The 23237-nt window shown below is 43.9% G+C and overlaps 1 protein-coding gene and 1 long non-coding RNA gene across 3 annotated transcripts; one reads left to right on the top strand and one right to left on the bottom strand.

Annotated features, from left to right (window-relative positions):
• Positions 1-74: 74 nt before the first annotated feature.
• Positions 75-9365, bottom strand: abcb6a (ATP-binding cassette, sub-family B (MDR/TAP), member 6a). 2 transcript variants are annotated; one of them, XM_054772308.1, is made up of 19 exons: positions 9089-9365; positions 8414-8937; positions 7386-7526; positions 5659-5848; positions 5495-5587; positions 4917-5109; positions 4431-4552; positions 4167-4342; positions 3947-4072; positions 3785-3861; positions 3020-3083; positions 2854-2939; positions 2712-2769; positions 2540-2644; positions 2289-2463; positions 2090-2202; positions 1905-1999; positions 1776-1844; positions 75-597 (listed from the first exon to the last, which is right to left on the bottom strand). In XM_054772308.1, the coding sequence occupies exons 2-19, from the start codon at positions 8927-8929 to the stop codon at positions 438-440; spliced, it is 2559 nt and encodes an 852-aa protein (XP_054628283.1). In that variant the 5' UTR covers positions 8930-8937; positions 9089-9365; the 3' UTR covers positions 75-437. The 2 variants fall into 2 exon arrangements, with proteins under 2 accessions (XP_054628283.1, XP_054628378.1); XM_054772403.1 differs by having other exon boundaries at positions 8414-8934.
• An 837-nt stretch (positions 9366-10202) lies between these two features.
• On the top strand, positions 10203-13765 carry LOC129191232 (uncharacterized). Its single transcript, XR_008573164.1, has 3 exons — positions 10203-10273; positions 12820-12885; positions 13571-13765. It is a non-coding gene; the product is annotated as an uncharacterized LOC129191232 (long non-coding RNA).
• The last annotated feature ends 9472 nt before the right edge of the window (positions 13766-23237 follow it).

The raw sequence follows: 23237 nt of genomic DNA, 5'->3' as shown, positions 1-23237 counted from the left end.
TACGTTCAAGACAAATTTTGTGTACAAATAACAGAATCATACAATCATACACCAAACACTCACCCGGTGGCACAAAATATGGCTTTATTTTATAGCTAATTACTTGTCTGGCATGAGAAAAGGAAACATATGTACAAACCTTTCCACAACATTACCAGGAATTCCCTTATCACACATAGAACATTTTTTCTAAAATGTCTCTTAAAGCTTAATATTAAAAAAAAAAAGTATAACATTTTGGCAGGTTAACACTGAAAACATAGTATGATTAGTGTTGTGCTCACCCAAGGGATAATTACATTGCACAGGTTAAAAAAAAAAAAGCTTTACTGTATCCCAATCGGAAATGTAAACAGTTTTAAATAAAAAAGACTGCAAGCACATTATGTGGAGCAGAAATCATATCTATGTATAAACACAGCAAACAAAAAGTACATTCAATGGCCGTGGTGGCCTGATGGAGTGGATGGTGGCTGCAGTTTCTCAGGTGTACAGTCTTTGGCTTCAGTCTCTGATGAGGAATCAGAGTCCTGCGCCTGCTGCTGATTTGTCCACATGTCTGCATAAAGGCCTCCCTTGTGCAGCAGCTCCTCGTGTCTTGAACGGAATGACAGTCATTTTACTGATAAGTCACAGAACCCCTTTGTATCGATTCATTCATTTGTCCCTTCTATTGAGATAATCGCAGAGACAAATGATAATATCCTTAGAACGTGTAATATTTGGCTTTTAAGGTTTTGAACGGGCTTGCCTCTCCGACTGGAACCATACTAAATTTAGCCCGGTGATCGTTTCTGTCAGAGTGACACAGTCACGGAATGCACTACCAGCTACTGTAACTACCCGGCTTTCAAGAAACTACTCGTGGTTAAAAACAAAGCCGTGCTGTACTCGTGTGTAACTTGCGCTCCAAGTTAATGACAACAGTTGTCCCTCGCCACTCACACCACTCGCCACTTCACGGCTTCATTCTACCAAGGCTATTCAAAATATATAGTAAAAAAAAATTTTTTTTAATCGCTGTTTTGTGGTTGACTGCGGCCTATTGTTTATTAGTCATACAAAATACGCATATTTAAGCAAATTGTATATTTTTTGCCTAAATGAATCATTTTCAAGCGTAATAAAAATTGCTAAATTAAGTAAAAATACAAATATAAGGCATACAGTACTTACCCATCTAACAAGTCAGCGTGTCAAAAAAAAAAAGTGTGATCTGTAGTATTCTACACTGGCCATTAGATGTCAGAAGTGTTATGCTGATGAGACAATAACCACCACAGCAAGAACTCTGTGATAATGTGACTCTCCCAACGCTAACATGCGTGAGTCGATATTATTTCTTATTTCTGTCTTATTTTCACTTATCATGTCCACCATGCTGGGTAGTACGAGTGTAAATGTGACTATTGGGGTGTTATTTCATGTCTAGAGGGCTCTAATAATGTTAAAAATCATATTTAGAAGGTTGGAAACAGGCTCTATGAAAATATTTTGCAAAAATGTACTTGTCATTGTCAGGTCTGGACCCAAGTAACCACGATGTTAAACGAGGGTTTAGTGTATTTGTGTGGACATTTTTGGCAATGAATCTCTTTAATGTGTATTGTAAATGTATGTATTCCATGTGCGGTATCTGTATAACGGTGCCTGTCTGCGGACAGCAGGTGAAAGGTAGCTATTGCAGCTAATTCTTGCGTATATACTGTGATGCTGGTGCTCGTGTGTCGCTCAATATGCACGGTCCTACGTAAATAAATCAAAACAGTGCTTACCGTCCTCGCTCGGCAATCCGACCATCGCTGATGACCAAAATCTGGTCTGCTCCAATGATTGTGGACAACCTGTGAACTCCAGTTTATTAGCTACAAACTGATGGAACACGTGTTTTTTTTTCCCTCTACCTGTGAGCAACAACAACTGTTGTACGATTAGCGCAGACTTTGGCTAGCGAGGCCTGGATGTGGCGTTCTGTTTGTGTATCGAGCGCTGATGTGGCCTGTGGAGACACATCACGTGCTTAAAAGGGGGAAATAAAAGCTTGTAGACTTCTGAGCTTCTGAAAATGACACAATAATCGCTTTGTCACCTCATCCAGTAGGATCATCTGAGGTGCTTTGAGGATGGTTCTAGCGATGGCCACCCTCTGCTTCTCGCCTCCACTCAGCTTGAGGCCTCTTTCCCCAACTTGCGTATCATAACCTGTCAAAAGGAAACATGACATGACATCATGCTTTTGGGAACCCAAACGTCTGTCCGTAACAAAGACCACTCCATCTCTAAATCACCTTCAGGGAATGCCATGATTTTGTCATGGATATCTCCAGCGATGGCGGCCTCCTCCACCTCCTGGTTGCTTGCAGAGATGCGACCGTAGCGGATGTTCTCCAGTATGGTGTCGTTGAACAGCACTGTGTCTTGCGGGACGACGCCAATGTGGCTTCGCAGAGACGTCTGCTTCACCTGAACATAAAGAATAGAAACCAGAGGGTCATCTTGGTCTCCTCCCACCTTACTAGCATCACACACGCGCACTTACTTTGGCTATGTCCTGACCATCAATGCGAATGCAACCCCCTTGAACGTCATAAAAGCGGAAGAGCAGTCGGACGATGGTGCTCTTCCCAGACCCTGAGGGTCCCACCTACGGAAGGTTCAGCAAAGATCACCGTGATGCTTTCTTCACAGATTATTTTCCCGACTAGACGTACCAGGGCTACAGTCTGTCCTGGCAGCACTGTAAAGGAGACGTCCTTGAGCACCTCCTTGCTGTGAAATGGTAACAAAACGCTGAGCAGACTGCCCGCCATCACACATTTGACACAGAATGTATGCAGACAAACATGAGCTGACCCATCTGTATAGCAGAAGTAAACGTTCTCAAATTCTATTTTTCCCATCTTGTAGAGGAAATTCACAGCGTTGGCGTCATCTTTCACCTGCGTAGGGCAAAGGACAGATTATTTCAGAAAAAAAAGGGCATAACAGATGATGGCGCAGCCGACGGATTGAAATGTACCTCCACTTCCTCCTCAAAAAGCTGGATCATGCTTTCCATGTCAATAAATGAATTTTGGATCATTCTGAAATAAAACATAAAAAAGAACCTGTGTTGAAAGCAGCATGTGATCCTCAAACTAACTAAGGCCATGTCCACACAAACACAGATTAAGAAAAAAAAAAAGTGGAGTTAAAAAAATGTCCACATAAAAACACGTCACCGGCTGTGATGTGCATTCTGTCCAATCAGAGGCCCCAAAACGCCTCACATTTCTTATACAGGGTCTCTGCAGGTTTCAACAAGTCAAATTTAAGACTTCACTTTTCCACACAGGGCCATGTAGCTTTGGATTTTTTCCCCTCTCTTAAATATAAGACTTTTCATTAAAAAAATGCATTCTCTGTTCAGTTGTGTTGTCATTGACTAATATTTAAATTTGTTTGATGATCTGAAACATTTAAGTGTGACAAACATGCAAAAAAATAAAAAATCAGGAAGGGGGCAAACACCTTTTTACACCACTGTAAATGTATGTTTACATGTTGTTGTTTTTTTCTGTCCAATCAGATTTCAGCTTCTGTTACCATATCTATGTAATGCCCGGTTCTTCAGAATCAGGAGTGATGGCCCGTGTCACACACTACAAACACTATTAGAAATGGTGTTGTGTCTTCAACCAATCAGACTGCCAAGAAAAATTCTCCACTGAAGGCCCAAGTATCTAATGCCCTCCCCCCCACCATACTCATAGCCTAAAAAACTAGCGGAGTTGCATGTTCTTACCTGTAGTAGGTTCCGAACCAGTTGAGGGGGGTATACAGTTGGATGATATACGTTCCAAACAGAACAAAATCGCCAACCTGGGATTCCACATGGAAACGTTTGAGCTTGCATTGCGGTGGGGGTTTATTCAACAAAACACAAATGTTGTTCAAATATCAGCACCTGGAACTTTCCTTCTGTCACAAAATAGGCACAGAGCAGGGAGCCGGCCAGCAAGCCTGATCCGATGATCACGTTCTGGGTCTGATTGAGGAGGGCCAAGGAGGCCTGGGTCTTCCACTCTGACAACTGCAGTGTGGACAGACACAACCATGATACACACAGACATTATACTTTTGCATCTTTACAGCAGACTCTGGACAACGTGTGGCCTTTGACACACCTGGTATTTCAAGATGGCGTCCTCGAAGCGACTGACCTCGTAGTTCTCTGCATTGTAGTATTTTACCGTCTCAAAGTTCAGCAAGGAATCCACAGCCTTCGTCTTTGCATTATTGTCCTGCTGATTCATGTCTCGCCTATACTTGGTCCTCCATTCCGTGATGATGATGGTCAGAGCTGGTGGACAAGTACGCAGCGTTTATGCCTGAGAATGACAGCTGAGCAGAGTGCAGCATCTCTGAAGCATCTGGTGATATTTACTCACTGAGGTAGAGGGTCATGCACACAAAGACAATGAGGCCAAACCAGGCGTTGAAATAGGTGATGAAATAAATGATGGATATGACAATGTCAGCGATCGTTGGGAAGATGCTGAACACAATGTAGCTGTGGAGAGAGAAACAAACTCTTGTTTGAAATTTTCCCCACTAGAAAAGAATCCACACATTTGTGTGTAAAAAAAAAAAAAAGTAAAGGCATTTATTGGCTGGCAACAGCATGCATTTACATAATGCAGAGTAACAGCATATACAGTGGTGTGAAAAAGTGTTTGCCCCCTCTTCCTGAGTGATATTAGCGAAGAAGTATAAAATAAAGGTGCCGTACTCCACCCTTGCAGCGCTTCACAAGCATTGATATCTAATTTGCAAGCCAATATTGGACATGGCTAAAATGAACAAACGGAGGACAAATTGCTAATACTCATGTTGTTGGCCCCATAATTGGGACTGCATGAGCGCGGCCATCCCACCTGAGCAAGCTGTTAATGGACGAGGTGCCGCGGTCGATGCTTCTCAGCACATCGCCGGTTTTGCGCCCCAGGTGCCAGTGCAGGGAGAGGGCGTGCAAGTGAGCGAAGAGGCGTACCTGCACCACGCGGTTGGTAAACTGCTGCACCCGAATCCACAGGAAGGAGCGCATGTTGCTGACAAACCCTGAGGAGCCTGTGAGAGACGAGATGGCGTCACATGCAAAGCGCACATTTTAGCCATGTCCCAATCCACATTTTTTTTGGCTTTCCATCTTTATATATTGGCTTTCGATCTCTTGTGGTGTTGTGTTTTCTTCTTCTTGCGGGTGGCGGGAGTCGACTGGCGACCGACCAACTTTGAGGCGCATTACCGCACCTACCGTGTTGGAGGCCCAGGGTTACCAACGTTATAAGGCAAACGGATTGGCCCGATATGATCCGATCTTCAGAATACAGCGGATTGGCAGCCGATCCCCGATCCTGAAGATCGGATCGGGACATCCCTAGCACCTTTGGCTTCCCGTGACTCTCCAGAGCTGACTCAGCATCCACGGGGTCAATGTGTCTGTGGGTCCTACCTGCCCCCCCGCCCTGCATGAACTTCAGCATGACGTAAATGCACACGGTGGTGGCAAGAGTGTGCCAGCTGCTGCCATCCGTCAATTCATTCACTGAGGGAGGACGACAGAAAGGTTATCAAAACATGGAGCACCGAGTAAGATCGCTTGTACAGTGTGCTCACCAATGTTTTTGTAGTAAATAGGAACAAAGACATTGATTGCCCTCTCAATTCCCAGGAGTCCCAAACAGAAGAGGACAAGCAGCTGGAGCCAGATGCTGCCCCGAGGCCACATGTACGGTAAAAGCAGGCGCACCTTCTTCCTGAAGCCCTGCCAGGTGGACTGGTTCTGGTCTGGTCTGCCCAAGAGGCTCTGACATGGATTCAAGGAGCCATTCAGTAACACCAGGTGGACAAACAGATACGGTACAGTGGAACCTCGGTTTGCCACAAATATGTCTCGGGTATCGTACAACTAAACAGTACGGCCGACTTACTAGTCGAGTCCCTGAACAAAGCATCCATGCATTGGTGACTGTGAAGAATGGATAAGGGCTCTTTGACAGTGGCGACATTGTAGACAGATTTTAGCCTGGAAATCCTCTAATCATCTTTATTGTGTGTGTGTTTATTTGTAGACGCTCTGGGGGTGTCACGAGACGAGACAATACACCAGATTGGCTCTATGAGCTCGATGAAGAAAAGTACCATGAAAAAATATATGACTGAACCAACTTTATCATTTAACTGAGTTACAAAACAATGCAGGTACTTTTTGACATGTTTATTGTCCCCCGAATGATTGACGATAAACAATATTACCATGACTTTCAGACCAAATTAACCACTAATGTTATGGTAATTTAGCAAACAAACCAACGAACACTCATAATGGAGTATTACCTTTAATGTCATATTTCACTGTTGGAAAGTCGTACTGTCTGTTTGCAGCATTTCTCCAAATGCTGGCTTTTCAACTGTATTAAATATTCATATTTATTTTCCCCTGTAGCAAACAACACTTTCTGTGAGGCCGCACCATTTTGCGTTGTTCCATTTGCATTTACTGTGCAGTGGCGACTGTTGGGATGAAGGCTCTGGATCTCCACAGATGGGAGGACTGGGTCGGGTGGCAATTGGCTTTGCAATCATCTTTTTTCCCCTCCTAATTCAATTTCTGCCATGTTACCTTGCATTGCTCCTCATGCGGCTACACTGTTAGCACTCTAGCAAAGTACGAAGCTAGCGGATGTTACAATAGGATTGTAATGGAAAGCTTGCTTAGTTCAGTGATTCTCAACTGGTGGGTTGCGGGCCCATGCATGGACCCAAAAAAACAAAAAAAACCTCAATGTCCGTGAATGCACCTCGCGTTCTTGTCCGTGCTACCCGTTTGCTATGGCGCCACGAGGTGCATGCCATGTTTATGGGTGACTTTGTCGAGCTTGAGTGGTAGGGGAAGGACGTCGAGTGGGGACTTGACGTGGCACACAGCTGCAGATATCTGCTGGAGAAGAGCGTGCGCCATGAAGAGCTGTTTTAAGTTGAAACAATTCCACATTTTGGGTCACCAATTGTCACTGAGGGGTGATGGTGGGTCCTGCAGCCAAACCAGTTGAGAACCACTGCCTCAGTTAACACAGGTTGCAGGGGGAACAGTTTAACGGCGACACATAACAGACAGAGCGGGGGGCCAGTGTGTGTAATGATGATTGCAATAAAGTTCAAGCGAGCAGGTATAGAGTGAGAGCCGTCTACTCTTTAAAGTTTGTAACGGACTAGAACGAAACGGCGTCCACGGGGCTATCCCGTCCCCTCCTCCCTCCACTCATCCCTGTGCTTGCTAGACCAGATTCATGACAAAAACTGAGGTTCCACTGTATATATTTGGCATTTTTGCACATCAGTACCTGCGCGCCCTGCTCTACGTCCCGCTCGTCTTCATTTATAAGCAGCATGTATGGTCTCCGTGGCAACCCTGGGGCTTTGAGACCAACCAAGAAGAGCAGTCCCGTGCCCACATAGCGCATCAGCCACAGGGCAAACTGGACCTGAGGGGTTTCATGGACACTTGAAACACAGAATCATGGCGGTAAAAGTGCACGTTATGGCGCGTGTAACACAGCGAGCGGGTAAAGTCATGATCGCAACAGATAAGCCCTTCAGCTTCAAGTGCGTGGAGTGGGAGGGGTGAGACATGACTCAGCAAAAACAAAAAGGGAGCACATTCATATTGAGTCTGTTCTGTGAATCAGCATTCTTGTTATACAGGAAACAAGACTGACAACACGTACTTGAGCGGAATGACAAGCAGACACGCCTTTTGCAACCAACCTTTGAGCCATAAACACTGTTAAGAAAGCCATTATTAAACATGATGACAGTCGTGATCCATGTGCTTCAGGGGAGTGAACAATGACCTGACCCAGCAATGTGAACGCTATCAAGCAAGCTAACATAAGAGACCTTGTTGTGCTCCGTGAAAGGGCGTCACAGCTCGCAGTGTGATGCCATGCAGTTCTCCACCAGTGCTAACTAATAATAATAATAATAATAATGATGATAATGGGTTAGATTCTATAGCACTTTTCAAGGCACCCAAAGCGCTTCACATTATTCATTCACACGCTGGTGGTGGTATACTACATCTGTAGACACACCTGCCCTGGGGTAGTCTGACGGAAACGTGGCTGCCAATTCGCGCCTACGGCCTCTCCGACCACCACCAAACATTCATTCATTCATTCACCAGTGTGAGCAACGCTGGAGGCAGTCTTGCCCAGGGTGGAGGGAGCAAGGATCGAACCACCAACCTTCTGGCTTCTGGATGACCTGCTCTACCTACTGAGTCACTGCCGCCCACACAACCACAACAACACACATTGCTGAAACAATGCTGTGACAGTGTCCTTGTAAAAGCTGAACTTTTTTCTCCTACCTGTTGCTGCTGATCCTCCAGGCCCCACCACCAGTGAGGACTAAACCAGGAGATAAATGCCAGGTTCTCAGCTGCAAACGCCACCGCCCAGATCAGCAGCAGCGCTGTGCTGTGTCCCCGCGTGCGGTCCATCAACAGGACCCTTCGCCTTTCTATTCTTAGCAAGGCAATAGCCCAAGCCCAGGCCAGGGCACAGAAGCAGCCATACAGCACCACATAGCCCGGGAACTCCTCTCCACGTGTGGCTCGCCACACCATCCCGCCAGCAAACTGAACCAAAAGAAGGATGGAGATGGCCTGTTGGAGTGTGTAGAGGCGGGAGCGGGGGATGAACTTGGGCTCCATAGCTGTGCCATATTTCTGGTAGAAGATGCAATGGATGGTGCCGAGAAAGAAGGAGACGGTGAGCAGGACAGCAGGGACGAGAGTGAAGTAGAAGCAGGGGGAGATGCCTTCATCCAGCCAAGTGCGGGAAATGGGGAAGTCGGCTTCACAGTAGCTGTGTACCAGCACCATGACTCCTGCTGGGAAGAACCAGAAGACAAGGTATTGAGGTATTGGTATTGCATTTCATTTTTGAAATTCGACTTTACAACCACAATGTTCCCAAATGTGGACAAAAAAATATCTGCTGTCAATAAAACCGCGTTTCTTGCTGCCAAGTGCAACTATTACCTTGTGGGGGGTCAACTTGAACGATGCACGCACTCCACCTGTCAGTTGCAGAGGTTAGCTCACAGAAGCTAGCAGGTCTGCTAGCTTACCCAGCTCCAAACCCCTTGAGTGCGACGAAAAGCCAACAAAGTGACGAGAAGTGACTGAGCGTACTGCGCACACGGTGACTTCTGTCATCGGTACCGTCCGTGGTGTGCCTTGATGCTGCAGGAGAGACCGTCCGTCCTTGTGGCTTCACGCCGGTTAAACAACACAACAAACATGACTCTGCAAAGGACGTCGCTGTTACACAAACTGTACAGCCTGGGCTCCAGCACCCCCTTGTGGATAGGATCGGAATGTGCACAGTGACGGTCTTCATTTTATTGTACTTATTTGTTTTACCAACCAGAAAAACAAGAATACTGTACAATGATAAATCAAGAAGAAAAAGAAAAATATTCGACTAGTTTATATAAACCTAAAACTATAAATAGAAAAAATAACAATAAAATAGAAAAAAGAATGGAAAAAATGAGAGCATCTTGGAAAAATGTATTTATGTATAATGTATTTAGTTGAAATAATCAGTACCCCAATTCAAAATGTGAAACTTACATTCTGTAGTTTCACTTCAGAGTGAAATATTTCCAAAAGTGACAGCTTACAGTAAATAAAAACCACACATTCAGTATCAAATAAAAAATGGTCAAAAAGTTCAATATTACTCTCTAATGGTTTGCGCGCTAATCAGCAAATAAACTGTAAAAACTTTCAGTCTTTAATTGCTCTCTGAGTCTGAACTGAACTTTAAACTGCGTTTATGAGCAATGACGAGTCAAGTTCAAAGACACCACGTCATTTAATATTAATTCACGAATTCATGTGAATTCACGTTTCGATTGAATTTTCTGTGATTTCCGAGCACCCTTAAATGCAGCAAATTGTACTTCCACCTTAACAGTTATAAAGTGAGTGATAAGAATATCCACTTATTGATTTTCATTGCATTTCTGTTTATTTAGACCACCCATACACGCATAATAAAGAAGTTATTGTGACGTTCGGAGTGTCAGTGAACGCATCTCGCGGTCTATCTCGTGACAATGAGGAAGTGTTGTTGCAATGAATGGACTGGGGATGTATTTCTTTACAGTAGGAGAGACATATATGGTGTTGGATTTGCACTGCTTTTGATGCGGTCAGGTAAGAATAAAGTTATAAAAAGAGCGTCGGACACTGTGTGACTCTGTCAGGAGCTACACTGTGCCGCCGTCTGTCATCCTATCAGAGAGCCGCGGTTAACGCTCAATTTTTACATTTTTAATTTATATATTTTTTTATTTCTATTTAAATTTTTATTCTATATTGTACTGTACTTTGTACTTTATTTATCCAACAGCAGGGAAATTCACTATATATATATATATTTTAAATTTCTAACAATTCTACAACAGATGAGCATGGTTTTGGACAGCAATCGGATACTGATTGTGTTTTACGTCTTTTTTTCAACCAAAAGTGCGTTATTACTTCACTGTGTTGCACTGAGGCTGAGCACTATTTATCACTACCACAATATCACATTGTGTTTAAATATCCTGGACCCTCGGAGGCAGACAATTGCTCTATTTTTAAGAATGTAATTGTTTTGTTGCCATAGAGACAAGTCGTCCTCCGCGGCATCTCCAACCTGTTCACATTAATTTGCTGTTTGTAACTTATTTCTGTCTCTCTCCAGTGGTAGAATGACGCTTACAGCACTACTGATGATGCTGTCGATCTCTGCATCATATTTCTAACCAGCTAGTCGAGGCAAACGGCCGTCCCTAGCTGAATTTTTTTTTTCTCCTTCCCCTGATGTAGTTTTCCAATTGTTGTTCCTGAATTTGCTGTGTAAATAATATTATAAATAGATTTATGTATGAATTTAACCAAAGTGCCGCCTGAGGCCAGAGTTTTGCGGCACAGCCCTTTCCTTGGCGATTTCCATACGCTTACAAAAGAAATGGAACGGCATTGTTTTAACCGCTGTCTTTAATTGGCAAGATAACATGCCAACCAAATGACATGGTTAACAAATTACAAAAAATAAAACAGAATCTGAAATATAATAATCAATACACTAAGTCCCCAACTAACGAACACAATTGGTTCCAGACGACCGTTCTTATGTTGAATTGTTCTTAAGTAGGAGAAAAGGTAATATTACCAATGATATAGGTACAACATGTACGTGTATACATATACAGTATATGTGTATGTATGTAAATATGAGTTTGGATGCAGTAGTAATATTAAACCAGGATAATTAATGAAAAAAACAATAATAAAAGTGATATAATAATATGTAATGATAAATGTTATTTACCTTTGAAGAGGAGTGGACGACCATACGTCGTTGGTGGTGGAGCAGGAGGAGGAATTATTGAAGAAAGGACAAATCTTCGTCGTCGTTAGACTCCTCTTTGTACTGATAGTGGATGCCATTGGTACAGAAGTCTTCACATGTTCCATAATTCGAACCTTGCCTTTGTAAATTGTTCCTATGGTTGAGCGATTCACACCATAAGCACGCGCTACATTAGCCAGTTTCTCGCCACCGTCCAACTTCCTGATGACGGCCACCTTCGTTTCCATAGAAATTGCTTGAGGTTTCCTGCCACTACTACTAGCACTTGCACTCCATTTATCAGCCATGATAACGGATAACAAACGTCTCTGTAAAGTATCGAATGGGGTATAAACGGCGTGCTCTGAGATGTTATCAGCGACAAGTGCAGACGAACTGAGAAAGATCGGGCGAGAGGGATGCTGCTACCCACCATTCGTAGCGGCGGAATGGCACGCAATACAAAAATAGCGCCTTTGTATTTTGAAAATACACGATCATTTCCATGGCAACTGCTGTGTTGGCGCAATGCCATCCTGCGGACTGAGCCACCGGGATTGTGTGCTAGACGGCGCGACTTCCCGAGGCCTACACACACATGCATCCAAGGACACTCACACACATACACATATGTTCCACACCTCCCCTCCCGCACCCTACGCTGTCAACACTTCATCCCCCCCCCCCGTGCTGACAGGCGGGGTCAACGTCAAAATGTTGAATAGCCTACTGTACAAGCAAAGAAAACAATGATTCTGCTTATTTACCAGGATGTAAACCAATGGTTCTCAAATGGTGCAGTACTTGAGATGTGGAAAACATTTACCTCAATAAATGACCATACCTTTGAAAAGTTCATTCATTTTAGTAGTTCGATTCAAAAGGCGAAACTCTTATATTCCGTAGATTGACTACACAGAGTGAAATATTTCAAGGACTTATTTTGTAATTATTTTGATTATTATAGCTTAAAGCTAATAAAAAAGAACACACAATTCAGCATATCATAAAATTGTCAAAAGGTTCTATAAAAGGAGCTGTGGGTCGCAAATGGCCGTAGCCTGGACACCCCTGTGTTGTGGGGTAGCCTACTTGTCTGGACAAAAAAAAAAAAAAATTCACCGAAAAAAGCCTGAGAAGCACTGGTTTATTGTACTTTGAAATTCCTTATCACTACCACAATATCACATTGTGTTTAAATGCCCTCAGCCCTGGGAAGCAGACATTTGCTCCATTTTTAAGAATGTAATTGTCTTGTTGCCATAGAGACAACTCCTCCTCCTCCTCCTCCTCCGCCGCCAACCTGTTGACATTCATAAGCTGTCTGTAACTTGTTTCTGTCTCTCTCTTGTGCCCAAAGTGGCGCCCGAGGCGAGATTTTTGTGGCACACCCCCTCTGTTGGCGATTTTCATATGCTTACAAAAGGTACATTGTTTTTACCGTTGTCTTCAATTGGTAAAATGGCATGCCAACCAATGCACATGGTTAACAAAATACAATACACAGAAATCGGATCGGATCGGGATGTCCCGAATTTCTATATAAGTTACATTTACGCTATGCAATAATTAAAATAAAAAATGTACATACAAAAACTATTTAATCTACCTATACACATACAGTATATGCATTTGTTTGTTATCGTTTGTAGTAATATTAATTGGGCATTGCTGTAGATTTGAATCAGTGTGAGTTTTTTCACTGTAAAACTTAACTATTTTTAATGTAGTTGTATTTAAGGTGTCCCCCCCCCGCCTTTTCTCTGTATTTACGCTCTAAAATACAAGTTGCACTCAATTGAGTCTTGAGAATATTTTGTGCAAAAAAACCAAAACTAAGGGGCAACGACTGCAATGTTGCAAACTGGCCGCGAGATGGCGGTAAATACAAAGGTATGACGAGTGGTCATCAAGGCGAACACAGGAACATCCAGTCACACAAACAGGTGCTGGTAACACGCTGCACTGACGTAACATATACGGCATGACAGAATTGGCATCAATGTGCCTTCTTGCACAGAAAAGGGATTTTCGTGTCAAACTTGTGAAAAGAGGATTTGCAGGTTTGTATTTAGAATTCAGGATTTTTGGTGTTTTTTTTTTTTTTAAAGATAAGTCCCTGAAGAGCTCATCCGTCCTTTGAACGGGGATTAATAAAAGGCTGAGAGGCAAGTATCCGTATATATACCTGTGTATGAAAGGAAGAGAAGAAACGGCATGATATTTTCCTGATGGCAGCGTGCATAAGGACTTGAGAAAAGATGGACCTGCTGGTGTATTGTGTCTGCTCCCACACACACTGAGGACGCCGGCCAGAATGTGGAAAGGGGTAAAATCTCATCACTCAGAGCCTTTACAATAGACATAAAGAGCTGTTAATCTGCTGCATCACCACGCTTCTTTTGTGCCAGTGGAAATGGTCCTTCTGTCCACCGGCTGGTTGTCATCCCTGTCCTTTGTCCCCCTGTGGCTGTGACGGCCTGCCCATCACAGCCCTCATCTCTCGCTCCTTTTGTGGTTCTCTCTCACTCCGGGATACACGCTGAGGTGGATGGTATAAATCTGTTAGGTGGGCTTTCACACTCTTTCTCGCATCCCCTTTTGTTCCCTTGTGGCCGACTTGTGCGTATGGATCGCAACAGGCCCGGGATGAGGTGGATCTAATCCCGTGATTTAGCCAGAAAGAATGTTAGCGGTGTTGGGAATGCAGCGTCCAATCTCATTAGCTGGAAGGCAGATCGATAAAGCTCTTAGCTCTGTTGATTTGGCGCATTCATGGAAAGCTTTTTCATGTCTTTGTAACCTCAAATTCTCACCAATGATCAACTAGTTGGACCAAGATACATGTAAATATGTAAACTGGAGTTTAGAAGTTAACAAAGTGTGTTTTCCTTCGGAGGTGAACGTAAGGAAGCTCATAAAGTGTGATTATGAAGGCACCTGCATGCCTACTTGAATCACAGACCGCCTACAGGTCGTCGCACACACGTTTGCAGTGAATTAGAATGACCGGGTTTATTTTTATTTTCAGAGACTGGAGGCCTTTAACTCAGCAGATGGGGTCAACCACTTCCACCAAAGCAGATGTTTGCTTTCCACTTGGAAATCCTTGTATGTATTTCTGAGTGTGGGCCTGAACTGGAGTACTTGTAGCTGTGCTTTTTCCTTGCTGTGCAGGGACCGACTGTGAGGATAAGATCTGTTCCTGACAAACACATAAGTCTCCGTCTGCTGTGACTGACCTGCAACCTCACCACAGGCTTCTGTGTGGACCGGCTGGTCTATAAAGCCAAAGTGTGTGTGTGTTAGAGCAGGGGTCAGGAACGTCAATTTGTCATTGCACCTACGGGACAGTACATAGGCTTCATCAATAGGACCCAAGTCTTCATGATACACTCCTGATAAGACCAGTTGAAAAATTGCAAGAATTGACATTTTGCACTGTTGGATCTTAAAGGGATAGTTCAGATTTGTTGACATGAAGTTGTAGGACATCCCCATCAGCATTGTAGTCCAATAACAGCAACTTACCCCCCACTTGGTCTCCAGAGTCCAGTTGTGGTGAGATTTCTGTGATGAAGGACGTAATTCCGCTTAGTTGCTGAGAACAATGAAGTAAAGAGTTTGGCTTCTCAAAACAATATGTTTTCAAAAGAGCAACACATTTGCATGACAAAAATGCCCCCTCGAAAAAAATCAGACCTCACAAATCGTTCCCCGTTATATTTGTCTCCCGCCATATCCCCCGCGCCCTGTCGTCTTTCCATTCTTGTGTGTGTGAGAAGAAGACACTCGCATCTTCTCCCGCAACAGAGCACCGCGGCCATCTTGTTTACATGCGTGTTCCACACATGTAAACTCTTTATTTTAATGGCCCCAGCAACTAAGCGGAACTACGTCCCTTGTCACGGATCTCCGACCAGAACTGGAATCACAGGACCAATTTTGGGGGGTAAGACACCTTTGATGCACTACACTGCTGATGGGGGTGTCATACAACTTCATGTCAAAAAATCCCAAATATCCCAAAAATACAAAAGTACATTTTAGAGAGAGTAATTATAGTTTTGCATGCAGAAAACAATGTGAAATAATTCTAATGGATCCTTTCAGGGTACCATGGTATCATGTAAACTAGGTATCCCAAGATTTGGTGTTGGCTGTGTGATCCAAGATGGGAGCATAAACACGCAACGCTATCAACATACCAAAGGGTATCATTTTTAGCGGAATTTTTGATTCCCTGTCTGCGACACAGCCAGAATGTGCCCCACTCTCGGGTCCTGACCCGTCGGTTGAGAATCACACGACAGCACCTGTGCTGATCTACCACAGAGGGGACGTTCCACCCAAAGCATGTCACATGTGAAGAGAATGTGTCGTTGGCAATAACTCAGCACCCAAGAAGCGGCACAAGCAGACCCTCCTTCCCGCTCCCGGTAGGGCGGGTGAGAGGTAGACGGGTGTCACTTGAAAAACAGCATCGCTCTCTTTGCTCAGGGCCGGTGTGTGATGGATAATGCTGTTGTGCATTCCATGGCTGAGAAGGCCATCCATCACAGCCTGGTGTGTGTGTGTGTGTGTGTGTGTGTGTGTGTGTGCTTGCATGTGCTGACTGCAAGCCGGTAGCGTTGATACCCTCTCAAGGCTATGGAGTGGTCGTGGAGAAAGAAGAAGGCCCCTTAAGGAAGAAGAAGCAAGGCAGATAAGGCACGTGAAGACGTGGACTCTCACTGGTGTCGAGCACAGACGGATTATTTATTTGGTTTGGCGTCGTGGAGAATTTGTGAAAGCATCTTCTTGAGAATGAGGAACTGATGCTGGTGATGTCTGACATGTTGCGATATCGGTGCTGCTGCTGTGTGTGTGTGTGTGTTATATGAGGGGCTACCTTAATAATGACAATAACAATGAACTTAACTCAATACCAAAGACGTAGTTATACGTTTTTATTAACCCGAAGGCCCAATCCCAACAACGCATTGATACGTCTTTTACGTTTTTTTTTTTTGCACAAGAGGCTGACGATGACAAATCCCCACTGATGGATTTGAGTTCTGAGCCATTTTAAGCCATAAAAACGGCCACCAGGTGGCAGAGGTGCAATTGATAAGAGCCCGGCAGAGGTGATGAGGACAAGAAACACTCATGACAGGACGGAGGATGTGGGAGAGCGTGGAGGAGTGTAGCGTGCAGAAGGTTACGCATTGAAGGGAAATTATAACGCATGCACACGCGTACACACGCAGTTTACTTCCAAATGTGAAAATTGTAAATAGTTCATGGCATTATTTATTTATGTAAATACATTTTTATTTTAATGTAACACCCCCCCCCCAAAAAAAAACACTTTTTTGTGTTGTTTATGTTGTGGTATAGTTGTTAAGATATTTCAGCTGTCACAAAAGCAAAAAATATTAGTGTCAAAGTGAAAGTTATGCATGAAATGTATCTTGTCAAAGCTGACTTTGTAGTCGGGAACTGATATTTTCCTGAAACTTACCTATGTTCTACTGCCGATGATCGAGCACCTGTGAGTCAGTGAAACTCGAGTGTCCGTCGAGCACCCATGGATCAGTAAAACTTGAGTCTTCGTCGAGTACTTGTGAGTTAATGAAAACTTGAGTATTTGATGAGTCAGTGACACTCTAGTCTTCATTGAGCACCTGTGAGTCAGTGAAACTTCAGTGTTCGTCAACCCGTGAGGCAGTGAAACTCGAGTGTTCATCGAGCATCCGCGAGTCAGTGAAACTCGAGTCTTTGTCGATTATTCGCGAGTCAGTCAAACTCGTCTTCAAGTACCTTTGAGTGAGTGAAACTTGAGTCTTCGTCGAGCACCCATGAGTCAATAAAACTGGAGTCTTCATCCAGCATCCTCGAGTGAGTTAAACTTGTGTCTTCGAGTCTTCGTGGTTTCCTTCTTTAATTTATCTAGCAGTAGCTCGGGTCAATAAATGAACAAGTTAACGGAAGACGAGTGCTCGTTAGTCGCAATTCAGTAAAAAAAAAAACTCGCTAGTTTTGAACAATTTGTTCATGACTCGCACATCTCTAACACATGATGGTTATTATAACTGAGGGGGAGGCAATCCATCTGTTCATTTTAACACACACGCACAAACACACACACACGCACGCACACACACACACATCTCTATAATATAATGACACACCTAATTTTTTTTTTTTTTGCAAAAGGAAAATAGGAAACATTCCATGCATTATAGCAGTGTGCTATGAACGACTAACTTTAGCACGCCATGCTTTTGAGGTGCTAATATGCAACAGCCATGCTAATTCTTCTAAAAGTCAACATACAGTGCAAACTCAGATGGGGGCCACACATTCACTGTTCATACACGCACACGAGACGCACATCCACCCTCATTTACAAACACACAGCATCCGTCCACCCACTCTTGTTATTTTGCTGCACCAGGTGTGTTTTGGACGGGAGGGCAGGTGGCGCACAGTCCCTGTGTATATCCTCTGGGGGTTTATACAGTTGCAAATAATCCCATGATGACGCCAAAGTCCAAACTGTTGCAAAGTTAAAGGGAGGATATTGATATGATATTTGTGAAAGGATGTTGTTCCTGTGGTATGAATGGAAACTACAGCGCTGTGCCTTTGTGTGTGGCCTCGTTCATGGGAGGAAGGCCTTTTGTGTGGCTTGCTTACTCTACCGCCATGTGTTTACTTGACTCCCTACGTGCGCCCCAGTGGCCTGGTACTGTTATGTCTCAGGGGGTGCAAACTGTAGCTTGAGAGGGACTGATAAGCAAAACGTGCAGGCCCCTTTCCTCCTTTCACTGCTCGCTAATAAGCAGAATGATTGTTTCACTGCCATGCAATTTGTTTTCTCATTTCCGTACTCCCTTTCCGCTTTGATTTGCTTTCTTTATGTATATTTCTGAGAGCGTCAGCTTGTGGGAACATGGTGGATTTTGAGTAGCGGTGCACTGGGAAAAGGGGAGGTATCATGCAGGGAAATGAGGGCTAAATCTTGCATAGCGGTGAATGCAAAAGAAAGAGTGGGATGATGATGATGATGGTGTGTGTGTGTGTGTGTGTGTGAGGTGAGATATTTAAGTTGGCAGACGAATGATGTTTAACTGGAGCTCAGCACAGCGGAATGAGGCTGTAAATCCGCTTTGTCCCTTGTGTGCAATCTCTCCCGAACGGGACCGTCGGCGAGGGAAAGAAGGCTGCAGCACAAACACACAAGCGTAAAATATTAGTCGTGCCATTAACGGCAACACACTCCCACTCGTGGCTCGCACCCCGTTCATGATCACAGCCAGAACACAGAACTCAAAGAGCATCAACAAAACAAGGCTGACATCATTTCATAGCGGAAAATCACAAAGGCGGCCACGGGGTCACCCTGCACACATTTGAGCATGACTTCAATTTACCACAGTGAATTGCATCAAACTGAGCTGAGCTGTAAGTCTGTGTTGCATTTCCACACAGTTCCATTGTGCTAACACACGCTACTAGGACAGCTAATGTCATGCAGATGAGGAAATTTGGCTGTCAAATCACCCCTTTTTCAGGACAGCACTTTCAAAATGCAATGCATGCAAAACTAATTGTCTTCATAGGTGTGAGTAAGACACCTAGGGTAGACTCCAGCTTTCCCAAGACCCTTTACAGAAGGTGCTGAAGCATTAATGAGCAGAGGGATGTGTGAGTGCACGTCAGTATTGGACAGGAATGTACACAGTAGGTATAATAGTGCAGAAGCCCGCTAACATAAAATGTCCTGTGTGAGTGTTCCCTCTATATTTAGCCCGATATTGTCTACTGTGGGTTCCTAATATGCTCGTACAGGCATGTAAACACATAATGAGACGAGGTGGAGGACGACATCTTTACTCCAGCTGCACACGTCTGAGTGTACAATGCCCTCTACTGGTGGCGGCAGAAAATACAATAGCAGACACATACAACAGAGCACCGATAGATCGCTGTAATAGACCACAAGGACGCAGAACACAATGCGCGCTCATCCATCCATCCATTTTCTGCGCCGCTTATCCTAATTGGGTGTATGCTGGAGCCTATCCCAGCTGTCCGAGAACTTCTTCACAGAGTTTAGATAACAATATATAAATATAACAATATGAGCAACAGAACAAACAAACAGAAAATAACACAGCTACTTGTGAAAATAAGCAAAAATATCAATCTCAGTATCAACCCATGTTTCACTCCACCCCTTGCGATGTGTAATATCATTTTGGCGACAGCATTTCCCAGCATTCGCACACGAAAAAGTTAAGGATGTTGCGTTTTTGGCCAAAGTGAAGGTTTCATGACGAGCACAGTTGCTTGTTTACACAAATTTGCCAGAGATGCGTTCTTGACAGCCCCTTTTGTCAGGCTGAACTCATTACCTCTTTTTGTTGACACGCTTGTTGAGATGATAACAGACGTGACGATGCGGCGCTTTCAAAGCGAGAGTAAAAGACTTCCCGCGACAGATTTTCAAACGTTATCACTGCACCGACAGCAGCCCCGTCAGTGTGATTGACAAATATAATTTTAGCCAACTTCTCCCTCAAGCTCAAGAGTTCCTATTATAATTTGCGCTATTTTTAGAAACCATCAGTCATTCTTGAAAACAATGACTGGACGCCAGTGGTGGACTTCATCCACCTCCTAGCATCAGCCCTTTATCTTCCAACACATCGTCTCTAAGCCGCTGCACTACAACATCATCTGCAGCTGTTCCAGAACCAATATTTATCTCATGACGCGACAAAAAACATACAAAAATGCATCAAATATATCACACTCACAAGCACCGGTCTGGAAAAGTAACCTTAAATGTTCATTTATCTCTTGTAATCTTGTAATGTATAGATATTTGGAAGTGTTTTATGCACATAAAACGTGTTTTGTGTTAACATTTTTGAGATTCAACAGCGGACGACATCATCGACGGGGCGACGTAATGCAGCGGATTTCCTGTTCCGGTTGCCTCTTTGTTTAACTCGATAATATGATGGTAACAAGGAAGGACGTTTGTGTTGAAAAAAATACATTAAGGACACAGTTGGACTCGCGCAGCATATCAACAACACGACAAGACGCGCGCCATACTGTACGCTAACCGGAGAATGCGCGCAAACCGAGGAAAAATTGTGGCATAAATGAGAAACACGGCAAACGGGGCGGACGCTAACAGAGGTCCCACTGTGTATAAACCCATTTATTAGTTGATATAACACGCACAGAATGATGAACAACACCGTGTCTGTGTCCTTTCTTTGTGTCAGAACCGGATCAATTGAGCGCCGCGCTGTTCATGTGCTGATGCGTTCAAGCGCGCAGGTAACTTTGAGTGTCATGTATTCATATACTTTCAGACATCAACCAATCAGGAGAGAAAAATGTTGACGTTACCGTATGCCTGCCAGCTGGCCCTGTGAGGCAAATGTGAAGTCTGATTGGTTAAAGAAACAGCCCCATTACTAATAGTGTTTAAGTGACATGGGCCAGCACTCCTGATTCTGAAGGCCCTGGGCAGATTACACTGACATGGCAAGACACATAGATGTTGAAATGTGATTGGACAAAAAAAGCCCAACATACACATACACTACTGGCAGCAATGTAGCCAAGAGACACTACAAAATGGAGACGATAGGTTGGTGGGAATAAATTCATACAATTCTATGGAACAACTACCGGTACGAGAATATAAGTTGTAAATGGGGGTCGGTGTTCAGGCCAGCAGCGATGGCTTTGACATACGTGATTTTTTTCCAAGGGTTTACACGCATGACAAGAAAAAGAGAAGCAATCAATATGCGACATCACAAGAAACTGGGAAACGCAAACACTGCATCTTTGGCACAAAAAAAGCTCCTACTGGCCTCTCACACTTGGGATGCCCCTCCACAGATTCATCCACCAACACTCCAGATGGTTGGAGCCACTGCGAGAGGCTTCCCACAAAGCCCGACAGCAGCTTTCTTGGGCTGAACAGGACACCAGCGAGTGGAAACATCTCAACCTCCAGTGGAGCGACCAGGTGGGACCACTGGCGTCTCGGCATGTCTGCAGTGAATAATACGGATGGACCAAATACTTGCTAGAACTAATGCTGTTTTTGGCATCCGTACTAGTTATAACACGAAGCCTTTGTCAGTTTAGAGGGCTTGATAGGCTTAACATTACGTGCATTAGTAGCTGCCTCGTGCTAGCTGTTTTTCTCTCTTTACAACGCACGGAAAAGGGAAAGATGTGTGTTCAAGTGTCACATAAGGATTGTGGAAAATGAGCAACCCCCCCCCCCCCCCCCCCACTCCCCCCAAAAGAGCAGTTTTCATTGAAGCTTTCATATCTTTCTTTCTGAGCAATAGCCAAAGTTATAATACATTTGTACTGTTGGGTTTTCGTTTGCTGTTTTGGTGTCATGAGCACTTAACAATACATGTTATGGAATATATTGGGGGGTTATATTATTAGGGACTCATATTAAAAGACTTTGTCAGCATGCGAATGTTTCTATCGTGGTTATTCATCAAGACTGAGCTACGTCAAAACTTGCGCAATGCACGTAGCGCACATGTAAACGTCATATCCGGTTACGTATCGCATACAAAACCCCCACCTAAAACGCAGTGATATTTGAATGGAACAACCATGAAGAGAGTGCAATGGTTCAGGAGTCCATCCAAATGTATCTCCCTAGCAAAGGGATTGTGTAATGACAGCGCCCCTAGCATCAGCTTTAACTCGTTCAACAGTGCAGTTAGCTTTAGCATTCGCTTGTTCGTCACCATGCATTTAACCTCATTGAGTGGAAATGCACACATGCGCCGTAACGCATTTACGCTCAATAGCGCCTTTAAACTTTCACTGACACACTCAGGAGCATAAACTGTCTATACTGAAGAACAAATACCTGAAAGGGGGAATATTTCAGTAAAGATGAACAGACACGCCCTCTGCTCAAGTCACGTAAGTAATAATGACTCGAGTCGCGAACGAATCAGCTCTGAGAGCCGGCTCTTTGAAATGAACGACAGGAGCGGGTTTGCGCCATTGGGAGCCAAATGGGAGCCAATTAATTGTTTCCTAGTCTTTTTTTCTGTTAACGTAGAATGTCATTGGTTAAGATGTGTGGCCACACCGAGCAGGGGGAGCGGCGGGGTTAAACACACGCTGTGGTGCTCTTCAAGCCAATTCATTCGTGAGAAATATGCATGCAGAGATTTGACCTATTTTGACCAAATTTGTCTATTGAGATGGGTCTTTGTTTTTGAATTTTATAATGAAAAATATATTTTTGTATCTGTTCATTGAGGTTTAAATAAATCCATTTAAATAATAAACATTTGACAGCACATTAGTAATTCATTTTACACACATAATTGCACATAATTTGGTTATAAATGAATCTGGGACAACAACAAAATCTGAGGAGCCGCTTGGGAGCCTAAAGAGCCGGTTCTTTTGGCTCAGCTCAAAATTTCCATCACTGTCAAGGAGGAAGCGAGACGTCCCTTGCATAGCTCGAAAAGCTCTATGGGGCCCCTGCTGGAGTTCAATAACAATCAGTTCAGTAACAATCTACGTTTTAAGCACTGAATAAGAAATAAATAAGGCAATCGACAAGCAGACTGTTGAATAACATTATACTGTACGTACAGTATAAGATGTGTTAACAGGACTTGCTGTAATTTACCTTGGAATGCACATTGGCGTGGTGAGCCTTCAGGCGACGCTTCAAATGTGATCGTTTTTAGCTTTTTGACGGAC

Source organism: Dunckerocampus dactyliophorus, chromosome 1 (assembly GCF_027744805.1).
Source record: "Dunckerocampus dactyliophorus isolate RoL2022-P2 chromosome 1, RoL_Ddac_1.1, whole genome shotgun sequence".
In the NCBI taxonomy this organism is placed as follows: Eukaryota; Metazoa; Chordata; class Actinopteri; order Syngnathiformes; family Syngnathidae; genus Dunckerocampus; species Dunckerocampus dactyliophorus.
This window is presented reverse-complemented; position numbering and strand designations above follow the sequence as displayed.

Excerpts from the sequence above, each read along its gene's own strand:
- abcb6a (XM_054772308.1), bottom strand. The coding sequence starts at position 8,929 with ATGGTGCTGGTACACAGCTACTGTGAAGCCGACTTCCCCATTTCCCGC. Across the intron at positions 2,940-3,019 it reads TTTTTGAGGAGGAAGTGGAG|GTGAAAGATGACGCCAACGC; the intron begins GTACATTTCAAT and ends TGCCCTACGCAG. Across the intron at positions 2,645-2,711 it reads CAGGACAGACTGTAGCCCTG|GTGGGACCCTCAGGGTCTGG; the intron begins GTACGTCTAGTC and ends AACCTTCCGTAG.